Here is a 15,036-nt window from a genome sequence, read left to right as displayed (position 1 = left end):
GACCGCCGAGCAGGTCAACAAGGACATTGCCGTCATCAAGCAGTCCGGTTTCGATACCATCCGCGTTTACTCCACTGACTGCTCCACCCTCGAGAACGTCGGTGACGCCTGCAAGGAGCACGGCCTCCGCATGATCATTGGCATCTTCGTCAAGGACACCTGCAACCCTGAGAACCCTCAGGTCAAGGAGCAGATCGACGCCATCATCAAGTGGGGACAGGCCGGCCACTGGGACCTTGTCGACCTCTTTGTCATCGGTAACGAGTGCATCTTCCAGGGCCGTTGCGACGCCGCCTCTCTGAAGACCCTCATTGTCTCCGTCAAGCAGTCGTGCACCGCTGCCGGCTACAAGGGTCCTTACACCACTGCCGAGACTCTGAGTGTCTGGGAGCAGAAGGAGGTTGCCGCTATCATCTGCCCCGTCGTTGACGTTGTCGGTGGTCAGATTCACCCCTACTTCAACGCTGAGGTCGCCCCTGCGGATGCCGGCAAGTTCGTTAAGAACCAGCTTGACATCCTCGAGAACAGCATCTGTGGCAACAAGCCTGCCCTCAACCTTGAGTGCGGCTGGCCTACCGGCGGCAGCGCCAACGGCAAGGCCACCACCGGTAGGGCTGAGCAGACCTTGGCCATCACCTCCATCCGTGAGCTTGTTGGTGAAAAGACCGTTTTCTTCTCGTTCCACGACGATGAGTGGAAGGATCCTGGTGCTTGCGGCTGCGAGCAGTCCTGGGGCTGCGGTCATCTCTTCGCGGGTGGTAACACGCCTTCGTACTAGACGTACACCCCTCATGTTTCCATAATCCGCGTCGACACTTGGCCAGACAAATATCGACTGTTATTTACAACCTATCCTGCATACCGCCCATAGCTCACTAGCTTGCAATGTATATGAAACGGACCATAACGTTGATAACGCCATGTCCTTGTCCTCGGGTCATCTCTTTCTCTCGGAAACGTTCGTCACCTGGCTAGTCGTTATGTGCAGCGGAGCAAAAAAAAACCCCCCAACATTTCTCTCAATCTTGGATGATATAGGCGAACCTTGCATATCTTTTTTTTTATGTTCCTGTTTCGGTAGTCCAAGCATGGGAAGCGCTCCCTCCTGCTTTTCGAAATGATTCATCTGCATTGAACAAAAGCTTTTTGCCATCTCGCCTCATCCAATGTGTGTCCGGGGGGGGGGGGTTCAACTTGATCTCTCGCCGTGCACCAGTCAGGCTGGTTTGGAGAATCGAGTCAAGATGAAGAGCTTACACGGGGATTCATCCTTTTGGTTTCTTCTGATGTTCCCCCGGTTTCTTGTATTCTCCCATTCTTCTTGGGTGTTTTGCTCGCCCAGTCATGTATGTTTATGTTGTAGCTAGTAGCAGTCCTAGTAGTGTCTCATACGTGGATCGTGAAGCTTCGGTATACACCCTGGCCACAGATCTCTGCCAATCCAAGCCCGCGGTCTTATCCTTTTTGCTGTGAAAACTAGGAAATTGGTCATCGTTCCTCGTGCTGTAATTCTTTCAAACAACCACGGTGTCATGGAGGGGGAACAGAGGGCCGACCCCATGACCGAACGATTCATACACAGTTACATCCATCCGGCGGGGTCCGACTGACCGGCATGCGGTCCACATGCGGTGGGTGCCTGCAACGCACACGAAACGACTCTTTCTGGACACTAATAAAGCCGGCCGGCTCTTGGGTGCTACTCGAATTGCAGGCTCTGGAACTTTATTCACTCAATACACAATCTAGCAAAGCCCGCGGGTCTTGATCTGGGCTCCCTCACTAGATATCCTTACTGCAAAAAAAAAAAAAAAAAAAAAGCCAACGGTCAGAAGTTGCGCGGAAATGTGGGTGAAACAAAGGAAGACTTGACCGTCGTCATCGTCTCTTGACCCTTCTGCAATTGCGACCCGGCATTGAATATTCATGCTACAAACTGTCATAGCTCTACTCAACATTGCTATTTCTATACGGCATGTCCGCAACAGCTTGAGCTGCCGTGTCCCAGCTCTCAGCATCATCGCCATGCCAGTTTCGCCTCAAGCTTGTGACGGGAACGACGAGTCCCAACGTAGCACCACTTGATTTTTCTGTTTCTGCAGCGTAGAAATGTAACTATGATTTTGCTAGCCAGGAAGATAATGCTACCTGCCAAACTCGTACATCTTATACAAGCGCACTTCTACCTCCTAAAACATTGTCTAGCCAGGTGCTCGTTGCGTATGTTTGCCGCTGTTCATGATTCGGCAGACACACGGACTGTCATCATACCGCATGCAGTATGAGGGCGGAGGGAAGCAACGGCAGAGTCAAAGCCACGTGTTGTGAATTACGACGTCAAACGGCAATCCCAAGCTTGCAGACTCAAGTATGCTTCGCCGTTCAGATTGCAATGCAGGGATATGAATGCGCCCCTCATAAGTCATCTCCTCTCATCAGACATTTCGTCGTATGTGCTCGGGTATCATGCAAAATGCTTCAAAAGGGCTCCATATCGTCCCAGTATAATCTGGTGCGCGGACCTGCTGGCCCACCGCGTGTCAGCCCCTCGTCGAGGCCTTCTTCATCGTGTAGTGCAGACCGGTAAGGCTGCTTCCATATATCGTCCATGGTGTTTGGCTGAAAAGAGCCTATGAATTCGGACTTGGATCCGTAGTTGCATCGGTCAAGCTGAATCAGACCGCCTCGGTGACGGTCCGTACACAATATGTTCAACTCGTTGCCGTCATCTGTGAATCCTACTCCGCCGATTTCGCCAAAGACATCGATCGTCTGCTTGTGACGGAACGTGCGTGCATTGACAATGTTGACAAAGTCGGCCTCTTCCGCCGCAACAAGTACCGGAGGCCCGTTGCCAACTGGAGAAAACCGCAGTCCGCGAACACTGGCCAGCTCTGATCGGATTGTAGCCACAGGTGTGGCTCTAGCGCTCGAGTTGGTCCACCGACGAGCATCCCATATTTTGACGCTCTTGTCCTGTGCTGCTGTTGCTACCGTCCAGCCATCCTCGGACCAAGCACACGCAAAGCCATGATCACGGTGGCCAGAGAGCCACTGAACGGGGCCGCCACTCTCGGCACAGGCTATGATGACCGAATTACTGTCGCCGACCATGACACGTAGTCGACCGTCGGGGGAAAGGGCGGTGCAGTTCATGGGAAACTTGAACTTCGTGTCCAGTGTAAACTTCTGCGTAGCGATGTCCATGACACGGAAGCCTTGGTCGTTCGAAGAAAATGCGACCAAAGGACTGGTCGAGTGGCGCGACTCATGAATCTGCAGGTGATTTGTGATGCAACTGCTGTTGTTGGTGACCTGGCCCTCCGTGAACCTCGGGTCTTGCGAGTGGACATTACGCATACAGTACTCCCCGTTGAATGTTCCGACAACAAGCATGCCATGCTTAGCATCGAGTGTCGAAATTTGGACGTGATGCAAATCACTCAAATCCATAGCCACGTCGGAATGGCCAGACAGAGGGTTTATGCGGTGGATCACATCCCTACCCGGGTAGAAGACGTGGCTCCGGTCAGCGCAAGCCAGTACATTTCGTAGTTGGAAATGTGCTAGATGAACGTTACGGCGCAAATCCATGCGCCGAAACCTGTAGAAGTTCTCTGAACTAGGGATCGCTCCGTCGAAGGGACGGATCTACAACACAGCATGTCAGCGTGATATACTTCTATAGTAGATGTCAAGATTCTCACCTTCCACTTGTCGGAGTCTAGCTTGTTGGTGTAATTTTTGTAAGTGAGTTTTCGTCGCTCACGTGCATACTTGCGCGACACGCCTATGTCCTCCCAGTCCAAGCCCTGCAAATCCATTCCTTCGCCGTCAAGCTCTTCATAGCTCATACGCATGGGCTTAGCGGCCAGTTGGGCGCTGATTCTATCCAGCCGAGGGCCTGGCATGCTTGAAGAACCCCATCGATCACTCAGTGCCCATATCCTAAGGAACTCGTTCAGGCCATGGTTCTCGGGGCCGAGAGACGTGGGCTGGGCGGTGCTGAACAGATTCAGTTGTGCGTGAAGATCCAGCGTGAGTACTCCAGGTGCATTGAGACTTCCGAATGCTGGCTGCACGGGTGGAAGGGCTGTCAGAAGGAAGGACTGGTCTTCGGAGTTCACCACCACCGGATCGATCGGGGCATGAGGTGAAACGGTGAGGTGGGGTGGATAAAGAGTCTCAGTGTGAGAGAGCGGCCCCGAAGTGGCACCCGAGTTGGTTGTTTCGAGCAGGCCTTCGAGATGGGGGTCAGCCAACTGCATGCTGACGTGTTGAGGATGTTGCATTGCCATGGGAACGGCGTTAAACGCTTCAAGATTCGTCTGCGGTGCTAAAGCACCCTCGGTACCGTCGGCTCCATTCTGCTCATGATACTCTTGAAGCTCATGCATCTCACCAGGATCCGGTATCAAGTGCGCGGGAGTCTGACTGGTGGTGATGCCTGAGATGGGTAGACTCGATGGGGCAATAGGCTGTGGGTGCACAGCACCGTGATGATTGAGACCAACAGTGGCTGAAGCGCTGGCCTCTGTCCCGTTTTGGCGGCTTTGGGGGCTCAAATGTTGGTCAGCGCCTTCAAGAGCCGGCGAGGTCATCCCAAGGGCATGATCATGTGAGGGGTCGGAAGCAACTGGAGGGTAGACCTGTGAGTGAACGGCCTGGTTCGCCCGTGGACGCATGGTGAAAGTTGGTGATGTTCCAGGGCAGCTCTTGATCATCGGCAGAGCAGATTAGCGAGTTGGCGGAGACCATTGACGTCCACGATGCGTAGGGCCCAGGCGGTTGGTGGTCAACTGGCCACCTCACCTTCGAGTGGGTGCTTGGTAATGTCAATATCGTACCGAACTCAGTTTGCCATGCTCATCCGGGGAGGCTCTTTGCTTTTCAAGGTCTCGGGGGGTTACAGTTCCCCTAGTCCCGTGGCAGCTAGGTTAGTGCGATCAAAAGGATTGGGTCCTTTTGCTTTTGAGTTCGCCGGCCGCCCAATTTTGGCAGCCAAGTCTAGTGTCGGTAAAGCGACGGCATGAGGTTTGATGCCTCGTTGACGTTCATCCGGCAATAACGAAGGTTGCGGGACTGCAACGAGCCAACCCAGCGTCACGCCAGTATCCAGGTGAGTTCGTCTCGGCTTTTGAACAGTTTGGTGGGATTTGCGCGGCCACAGACAGAGTGAGTCAGACTTGCGGGTTGTGCCGTCTGAAGAACGAGGGATTGCTCTCTTGCGAAGCCAGAGACAGTAAGAGATGGCCAACGTGTTTGGCACAAGCCAGAGGGGCGAGAAGAGGCGAAGACACGGTCTTGGAATTGCTGGGAACTAGAAGTTGGGGTCGGCAATAAAGCAGGACAAGTCGACATGGGTTTGACTGGCAAGACTGGATGGGCCGGGGGGGGCAGACGGAGAAGGGGGCCCCGGCCCACTGCCAATTGGCAATTGGCAATCGCCCACCGGGAAAGTGCACAGAGCGGCAACCATGACCCCAGGAGGAAGACGGCAACAGCGACAGAGCAACAGTACGAAAAGAGCAGACGCAGGCGGCCAGGATAGCGGACAACGGTTAGGAGCAGGGCAGGCAGGGCAGGGCAGGGCAGGGGCATCCCGACATCCATGGCCGTAGGTGCCACTGGGCGGAAGGCAAAAGGCAAAAGGCGAGGGCCTGCCTGGGACATGATCTTGCCGCGCAGAGACTAGCCTGTCGCATCCTCACCAGGAGCCACCCGACAGCCCGCTGAAAGCTCTTGCCCCATATCGCCGCTTTTGACCAGGGTAGGAGTCAAGAGGAACGATGTCGTCGTCCATCATCATGACAACTTGACTTTAGAGTAAATTTCAGCTCGCTGACGAGTCAAATGGGCCACCTTGGGTAGTGGACACCTTGAGAGGCACTGACACAAGTCAGGCACCGCATCTGTGCCGGACACATCATCACCTCGGATTCGTTGACTTGTAGAGACCCCCTCAGCTCTCAAAAGCTGTTCTTGCACCAAAACTCCAGCTCCTGCTTGTCTCGAACCGGCCCTCAGCACCGACAACTGGGTTGTATCACCTCAAAACAGGTGCACTTCAGCAGCCATCCGACTCGAGAAGGCTCGCGACGGGAGCCATGGTTACGCAACATGGAAGAAATCCTTCTCATCACAGGATATGCGATCCACAGCCTGGAGCGTCGCACATTGCTGCCTCCCCACTGTGCCAAGGGCTCCTTTCTTCAATTCACCCACACTTTCGATAGTAAGATCATCCGTCCCAAGACGTCGAGTCACCACCAGGAGACCAATGTCACCTTGACCGTCCCGCCATCAGCACATTGCGATGTACCTCGTCCGATTCGGAAGCCGTCCCCATGTCGGCGGAGAGGAGGCCCACGGCGCTCGCCCCCCTCTCCCTCCTCGTGGCACCATGCATGGCGCCTATCAGGGTCAGAAACCGCAAGCCAGGACATGGACCCGCCGACAGATGCGATGCGCCTTGTGCTGGTATTCATCATATGCGGTGCGATAGTTTGCCCCTCAACCTCATCAGAGTTCTTCGCGCCTCTCTTAAACTGCCAACTTCCTCGTCGGTGCACAATGAGGTGCTGAGCACGAGGCACACCGAGGCAATGAGGCAACAAGGCAATAAGGCAGTGCAGGGACGACTCTGCTCCTCGTCTACCCACCATGCGAGGTCAAACATTGTTGGCCACATGTGCTAGATAATTGTTGAGAGTCATATGATAGGTTTGACTTCCCTTCCTATTTGAGGCTGCCGTCAAGTCCCTCCTCCTCCTCTTGGTCTAGACGAGGGCCTTACTTGCGACCCCCAATGTCCTCCCCCCCTACACGGGCCGCCGACCCCCCATCCCCTGTCGCGACCCGCCCATCCCTACCTCGACTTCGCTCCTACCTGGTAGCTACGTTGGTTCAACAACACGGATCCTGCCCTGTCTGCCTAGGCAAAAGGCAGCCACCCACCTAATGGTCTCCCACCACATACACGAGCCCCCCACACCCAAGACAGCTGCGCAGAACCCACTAAATAAGTGACTCGCCCTCATTCAAAACGGCTGCCCGCATGGCTTCAGTCAGCCGTTGTGAGCACAGCCTGTTTGTCGACCCTCGCGGGCTTTGCACGAGGTCCCTGGAAGAGTTGTGGCCGACTGCCTTGGTGGGTTTTACTTGTGAGACCGACAAAAGTGGACGTTGAAAGATTGACACTGTTGATCTGGCTGGTTCGCTAATTGCTGACAAACTGCCACTCTCCTGGCCCGCAACGGACGCTAGCTCGCCCGCCTTGCCGCTATAAGCCAACTTTGACAGTCCCCGACGTCGTGTCCCGAGCATGACGAGGTAGTTCTCCCCATCTACCTATTCGAGAGGGTCAGGGCACATCGTGGCTTACGTCAAGCGAAATATACAACTTTGGACCTTGTGTAACAAAGTCAAATTTCACAACTTATAAGCTTTGCTGCAAGAAGAAGTTTAAACGACGGGGAAGAGAGGACAATTTGTCACGCAACGGCTCGACCTCCCGGACATCTTGTCATGCATGCTTCCTTGGTTTGCATTCCCAGCCTTGCGCCCCGAGAATTCTGTGGATGTTACGTTTCGGCCCATCCGAGAGAGTTTCTGGGTACAATAATGACGCCTCCTCAAAGCCTGTAGCCTTGGTGCGGATATGGGCGGAGAAGAGAACAAAGTAGTACTCCCAACGAGTGGCCTTCGCTACTGCCGTGTCATGTCTCCATCGAACTGGTGGGTAGGCAAGCTAGCCCGTCCATGGGTTTGATGATCATTTAGTCCAAGTTGAATGCGCTCAGTGGACAAGTTTCATGATCTTTGCAAGGAACCGGTGGCTCCAATATCCCGTTCCTCGACACGAGAGCGTCGACTACGATTTCAAACAGCGTGCAAAGGACGGCAGTCATGTGCGCGACGAGAGTTGTACTGTTTGATATTGTGAGCTCTTACTATGGACCCGACTCTCAGAGTGAGCCTCTTTGTAAAGGCTTTACTACTAAATGGTCCGGGGGTTAGGGTAGTCGGGCGAAGATCTTCGGCTGGATGTTAGGCGTTCGTTGAAGTGTCTGTGTCGGAGGAGATGAGCCGCACTGGATATATCAAGGTCTTGCATATATGGCCCAGCTGGTGTATATCAGTACAAAGTCAGGATAAATGGGTGTTCAAATGTAAGAAGTTATCCTAAGATGTTTTCCTGACACGTAAGGAGTTGTGCCTCCGTTATACCAGAGATTGCAGCAAGTCCAAAGAGAGTCCTGGCACAAATATTGATATGAGACAGACCATTCGTGTTGCCTCCTTCTTATGCATAGTTCTATAGTACTCACTCGAATGTTTCAGCTCGTTAGCAAATGAGTGATCGGGGCTGAACATAGACTGATCACCTTCCAACGCCCACACACCAGCCTGCCACCCAGGACCCTCGGCCAGAGCAATGTCCCGGAAGAGCATTCGGGCTCTCCGACATATTTACTTTAAATGCCTGCTTCTCGGACAAGGCGCCCCAGTTAACTTACCTCCAAGATGTTCTTGGCTGGATTCACCAACCAGCGAATTAAGTAACTGCCTATCTCGCCACCATCGATGGGAACGCGTCAGCGGTTGACATTTTACAGCCCACCGCACCGTAGAGAGGGGAAACCCATTTCCGCCTGGAAGGTAGTAAAAAGGTTCTGGCCACGACTGATCTTGTAAACGCCCGGCACGCAGCTACGTCAACGTCTGGAGAGCCCGTCCGAGGGGAGGGATGGCGATGCAGGCTCGTACGAGGCTGTGTCGGCTAACCAGCCGAGGCGCCTTCAGTGCGCGCGTAAGCTCTTGCACAGGCCTGACTAGCTGGTGTTTCAACTTTATCAAAGGAGGAACGAAGATCCAGCACCGCTGATGGTGCAGCGGCCGTCGGGACGCCGTCAGAGCTTGCTTCGCGAGCACGGAGGCACGCCCGACAGTTTGCGGACCGGCGCGCGGCGAGGATGCCTCGCATGCACGTCTCCTCGCGGCGACGGAACGGAGCTGCCTTATTCAGCTGTTCCGAACCAGCTGTTCTTGCGAGGGTGAAGACTGTGCTCATGAAGATTCCACGGAAGCCTGCAGCTAGAACGCCAGTGCTCCCCCCCTGATGCCTCCCTTCCCCATGGTTTGGAGGCGCAGACGCCAGACATGTCAGACAGTATGTCTCCACTCTAAAGTCAAGCGCAAGGCTTGAAGATTTCAAATCCTTAGGCGATCCGCCGAACTTTCAAGGGCGCGCCACTGCCGTGCGAGCTGCCGCGAAGGAGGCAATGAAGAGCCTTCGCTCTCCATCGAACGAGGACGCGCGCGCGTGTGTACACGTGTGGCCGAACAGACTTCTCGGGACCGAAAGCCCTCGGTAGCTAAAAGCGGCAAGGCTCAGTTCAGGTGTGCGTGTGCGTGTTGTGTGTGTAGGTACTCGGGGTCATCGACGGCCATGGCACGCACCATCGAGCTGCTTCTGTACAGTACAACAGAACTCCCAACCCCTCGGTCTCCCAAGAAGGGAAGAAAGGGGGGTGGGGAGAGCAGGCCTTTGTTGAGATGTGACAGCTCGCTGAACCTCGTGACTCTGCGCCCTCCTTTCCCCCTTGCCAGAAGTGACATGGACCGATTCTCGGCCACTCACTTGACCAGCCCCCCCACTTGTCCTCATCCCGGCCACGACTCATTTAAGGGAAAAATACCACTTGCAACGACTTGCATTGCATCGCAGATGATCTTCCTTCCACCTTGGCCGGAGATCACCGACATGTTGTCATGCAGATGGAGAAGGGCATGGAGGCATTCCCAGAGCGTTTGATGCCATCATTTTGAAAAAAAAGGGTACGTTATCTACTGACTCCCCCGCCTTTGCTTCACAAGCAAAGTTATATATCACAACCCTATGTGCTATAGCGAAAAGGGGGAGGGTTTGGTTACAGGCGTGGGGGAGAAGAATAAATACAGGATGATACGCCGGCTCCAAATGCTGCCAAACCCGTGCATGGCCTCTTTCTCCCGCGACAATGGCAGCCATTCCAGCCGACACTAGCAACAAGGCGTTCAGAAACAAGAATAAATATGGCTCCTTGTGCTCTGCCCCGGCTTGCCTCGCCTTATTATGGCAGCCGGGGTGGCATCTCAATAGACCCAGGGGCGCCTTTTGCACGTAATACGGGGCCCTCGAAGAACATGTATAAACACCACCCGTCATAAAAACACAAACCATGCGTGCAACCTCTCCGTCACTTCGCTGTCAACACCAAGCTCAGGCGTCTGAATAGTAATCGTCATGGTACTGGTGCCCTGGTGGCATGGACCAGCTGTTGCCTCCGCCAACAACATTCTCCTTGGAGCCCCAGTAGTTTGCCTTGGAGCGCCTCTCGCGCTCAAACTCGGCCCAGCGCTTCATGGTGATCTTGCTGCTGTCGAACTCGCCCTCGTATTCGAGACCAGCCTTCTTGGTCGTTTCGCCTGCCGTTTTTCGTGTGTCACCCCAGGAGAAATCGTCAAACTTCCAGAAGGCGTAAACGGGGAGAACAAAGTTCCACACAGGCAGAGAGAAGAGGTAGATCATCATCCAGACGAGGTACGACCAGGAATGCGCTGTAATGACGATGAGGACAGCTGGGAGACCGAGAATGAGAGCCAGGAGAATGAGCGGGATGACCTGCACAGGCTTGGAGACGATGGACATGATGACTGGACAAGAATGGTTAGCACAAGACCCCGGCGAGGGACAGGGCAAATGAACATACCGACATAGAAGGTAAAGGCGATGGCAGCGGGCAGGACAAGAGTTCCCATCAGCTCGACAAATACGATAAATTGCATGCTGAAGCAGAACGTGCCGCAGAGATCCCGGACCAAGACGAGCTCCATAAGGTTATGAATGGTCGAGTTGATCCATCGGCGACGCTGGGACAACAGGACCATGAATGTATCGGGTACGGTTGTCTTGCAGACAGCCTGCGGAACGAAGACTTGCTTGCGCTTGGGGAAAGTGCGCAACATGAGAGTACTCAAATAACGATCCTCGCCAAGGAGCAAGAGGTTCTTTTTGTGGAGCGTGTCGACAACGTTCTCTGAATAGTGCTCAACAACATCGGGGTTGGCGAGGATGGGCACCCAGTAATTTTGAGCCCCCTTGGGCGCCTTGATGCGGTACATGCAGAAACAACCAGGCAGACAGGTGACACCACCAAAAACTGATTCGAAAGATTTGGCGAGGTGGTGGGAGATGAAGTACTCGAAGACCTGGATGGCGGAAACCCAGCTGTCACGCTTGTTGGCGATCTTGGTCTCACCACAGAGACCCATAATCTCAGGGTCCTTGACCATGGCGGACAACATGTGCGTCAGACTGTCCGGAAAAACCTTGGTATCGGCATCAACCATGAGAACACACTCGTAGAAGTCTGGGGATATGCCCGTGACCTTCCAGAGACCGTTGAACATTTCGTACTCGAGCTCCGTCATACGCTCGTCAAACATGATCTTCTGGAGGAAGGACATGAGAATGATCTGACTGTCGCGCTTGCCACGATTGCCAGGCTTCGATTTGGTAGCTTCATCAGGGGTGCCGCACTTGACAACAAGCATCATGGGGACTCGCTGCTGCTTGTCGACGGGGATAGCAGACTTGGCTCCATAGTCGTAGAAACCGCAGTAGACCTTGGCCATGTTGTGACGCTTCGAGCCACTGGCAACCGCAACGTAGGAGAAGGGCTGCACATCCTCAGGCGCCATCGTTTGGTCCTTCATCATAGCAAGGACATAATCCGGGGTCGCCATTTCTTCGCCATGACCTTTGATGATACCATCGCAAATAGCGATGATGACCTTGTGACTGTTGGGGTAGTCGGTCGTGGCGATTGAGTCGAACGTGGTACGGATACCCATGGCGCCTTCAGAGTAGGCGGTGACGAGACAGATGGTGTGAGCGAGCGGGAAACCGTAAGGCATCCAATCGGCAGGCGGCTGAGGCACAACGGCCTCGTGGATGAATCCCGCGGGACCAGGACCATCCGAAGGAGGAACGTTACTAGCATATGGGTCGGATCGGAGGAAGCTGCTGCGACTGTCGTTGCCTTGACGATACATCGAGTTGGGGTGCAGAAGCTGACTGCCGCTGCCGCCGGAACTGGCCATCGTGGTCGGTACGCGCTTATTCGAGGAGCCCCTGTCAGGGCCGTAGACAGTGGAGAATCGGGAGGTTGTCATGAACGTGCTGCCACGCTTACTGCTGCGGTCCGAGGTGACGACGCTGCTGCCAATGTCGCCAGTGATCCTTGCGGGAGCCTGGTAAATGTCGTTGGACCAGTCCTCAATCTGCTGGTTGCGCTTTCGCTTGTCGCTGGACTGGGAGGTCTTGGCAGCGGCATAGTTGCGGCTGATAAACCACTGGAAGATGAGAGCCAGAACGAAGCGAGATCCCACAACAGACAAAATCAGGGCGAGGAAGACGTAGAGGACAACACGCGAAGCGATGCAGCCAACAGTGACCGTATCGATGGATCCAACCTTGATGATCTCTTCAAAGCACTCGGCAATCTCCTTGTCACCATTGGACTGGAAGGGGCGAGTGACGTCGCGGCCTCGGAAGGCCTTGTTGGCAGCAGTGTTGGTGTCGCGGAGCTCCTCAAAGCGCTGGGGAATGGTAACCTGCCTTGAGTCAAACCAGTGAAGAAGGTCGAGGTCGAGAACGTTGCCCGAGTAGACGATGAGGTTTCGAGAGCTGTTCTTGATGTCGTCCCAGGTGAAGTAGACATCAGCAGACTTCTTCAGATCAATGTAGAAGGCGTTGCGAGACTTCTCGCTGGTGTGGCACGAGTAGCCAGTGTAGTACGGTGTCGTAAAGTTCGGCTCGCTCTTGCCGTCCTGGTTGAACGTCGTGCAAGGGAAGTACCAGGCAAGGTCGCCGTTGGCATTGGTCGGCACCTCCGAGTTGGGGGCCGCCTCGATGAGTCCCTTGCAACGCCCATTGACGTTCTGGAACAGAAAGCTACCGTCCTTTCCACGGTTGTCGACGCCAGGCATGCCCCACAGAATGTTGGCGCCTCTTTGACCCCTAGGAACGGGGATACCTTCGGCCGGAGGGTGTCCAGATCTCGTCAGATCGTAGGCGGTGCCGTGGAAGATCATGTAGCCATCCGAGACCTTGTTGACCCGCATGCGTAAAGGCGGCGAGCCGCACACGACAGCGGTGAAGCCGAAAGTGATGAAGCCAACGCAGCCCATGATGAGCAGAATGAGACTGATCAGGCCCATCTTTTCCCTCCAGGCTCTCTGCTCTGCCCTGGACCGCATGCCAAAGCACTTGAGCATAAAGTCGGGGCACCAGAAAGTGATGATAGCGCAGTAGACGTTCCAGAAACTGGGCGGCCGGATGACCTCTTGGGGCGTGCTCCGCTTCTTTGTACTCTTAGTGATCTTGCCGGACTTGTGTCGAGAGACGCGCTTGGCGCTGCTTCGTGGCGCCTTCTTCTCTTGTTCGCCGCTGTTGGGCCTGCTGCCGTGACCGCGCGGGGGTGACGTGTCGGACACGCCGTCGAGCGTCTGGGACCGACTGCCGGAGACGTCGGTCGTGGCCTCAATATCCTCGGCGATGGGGTCGTTTCCGGTAGCCGAGGGCATGGTGCTCATGTTGGCGGCATGTTTCCGGTAGTGGTAGTTTGGGTGGTCTTTGTCGATTCTGTTCCTCTCAGGCCTGATCAAACTCCTCTTCCGCTGGAAAGGCTGGTCGGGCGCGGCAGGCCGCTCTCCGGTGGGCGAAAGAGGCATATTCTCTACGAAGCTATTGTTAGGCGAGGGGATCGTCTCTGCGAAGGAGTTCGCGGAAAGCCCAGGTTGATGACGACTTGATCGACCTCCTTCCACGGGGTAATAGCTCGAGGCCTCAATGTCTGCTGGGCGATGGCGTCGGGACTGCGATTGCCTGTAGGCATTTCGATGTTCAGAGGAGATGCCTCCTGGTCGCTCGGGAAGAGACATTGCGCCGGTCCTGCGGAAGTAACAGAGTCAGCTTGTTTCATCTTTGACATGGCAGGAATGCGCTGCGCTGTCGCATTCCTCACTCCTGGCCTGGTGGAGGGAAAGACTGCACCCTTCTGGGAGAGGCGAGCGTGGCGTAGACACGCGTGGAGAGAGGATGCGAATCTCAGAGCGAGGTAGGATATGTGGAGTTTGGAGGAGGGAAAGGAAAGGAAAAAAAAAAAAGAACCGTACAGTACGACGATGGGAAACGAGAACGAGCGCGGAATTGCTCAGTGAACGTAACACCTAACGACGACGAGAGTAGCGGCGTGGGTGATGTTTGTGATGTCTGACAGGACTGGGAAAGAATGGCCAGGCCAAAAGGTACGGTACGGTGCAGTAGGCACACAGAGGCGGCAGGCAGGATCGGGCAGGCCAGGCAAGCAAGCAATGGGAAGCAAGGAACTCACTCACCAATGGGTTTGGTTGTTATGGGGGAAGGGGGACACAGGCCCCAGGGCAAAATCTGTGGGTTGCGTTGGCTGAGGCCAGGCAATGTATCCCTGCTAATTGAGCGGGGGTTCCTTGGGAGACGGGTGGCCGTGCAGCCCTCTCAGTGGCCGCAGACCTGAACTAGGCCTGTCCTCTCTGGCTGGACAGACAGTCTGTGCAGTGAGCAGGCTGTGCAGGCAGAGCAACAGCGTGGCGATCGGGCGGGTGCACCCACTTTGAGAACCGGTTTTCTCAGAAGAAAGTGTGCAATATCGGTCGCCCTGTCTCAATATCCGGGGATCCAGGAAGTTTCCGTGATCCCTACTCGAGGGTAAGTCGACGCGACGCGATGCAGTTCGTCGTCAGGGACGACAGCGGCGTGATCAGAGTCAAATGGCGAAACGGGCGACGGATGAAGCCGTTGGGGTAGCCGTGTGCGGCGACTGAATAGGTTGGAACAGAGGACCGAGTCTTTCTTTCTGCCTTCGTTTGGTGCGGGTAGTGCGAGACGATTGAGTCGGATGGCTCGTAGCCCGTGTTGGCATGACAGACAACCGAGGACAGACGATCGTT

The 15,036-nt window shown here is 55.0% G+C and overlaps 3 protein-coding genes across 3 annotated transcripts; 1 reads left to right on the top strand and 2 right to left on the bottom strand.

The window, feature by feature from the left end:
• Nucleotides 1–130: 130 nt before the first annotated feature.
• Nucleotides 131–778, top strand: VDAG_03143 (beta-glucosidase; the record flags this gene model as incomplete). Its single annotated transcript, XM_009657008.1, has 1 exon — nt 131–778. The coding sequence occupies one exon, from the start codon at nt 131–133 to the stop codon at nt 776–778; it is 648 nt and encodes a 215-aa protein (XP_009655303.1).
• Nucleotides 779–1,947: 1,169 nt separating this feature from the next.
• On the bottom strand, nt 1,948–4,685 carry VDAG_03142 (WD repeat-containing protein; the record flags this gene model as incomplete). The annotated part of the gene is made up of 3 exons (XM_009657007.1): nt 1,948–2,096; nt 2,523–3,651; nt 3,708–4,685. The coding sequence occupies 3 exons, from the start codon at nt 4,683–4,685 to the stop codon at nt 1,948–1,950; spliced, it is 2,256 nt and encodes a 751-aa protein (XP_009655302.1).
• Nucleotides 4,686–10,264: 5,579 nt separating this feature from the next.
• On the bottom strand, nt 10,265–13,989 carry VDAG_03141 (chitin synthase; the record flags this gene model as incomplete). Its single annotated transcript, XM_009657006.1, has 2 exons — nt 10,265–10,698; nt 10,755–13,989. 2 exons carry the CDS (start codon nt 13,987–13,989, stop codon nt 10,265–10,267), a joined length of 3,669 nt encoding a protein of 1,222 aa, XP_009655301.1.
• Nucleotides 13,990–15,036: the final 1,047 nt, after the last annotated feature.

This window comes from Verticillium dahliae, genomic scaffold (genome assembly GCF_000150675.1).
Source record: "Verticillium dahliae VdLs.17 supercont1.5 genomic scaffold, whole genome shotgun sequence".
Classification (NCBI taxonomy): Eukaryota; Fungi; Ascomycota; class Sordariomycetes; order Glomerellales; family Plectosphaerellaceae; genus Verticillium; species Verticillium dahliae.
The sequence above is the reverse complement of the archived record's forward strand: the minus strand, read 5'-3'. Positions and strand labels throughout refer to the sequence as shown.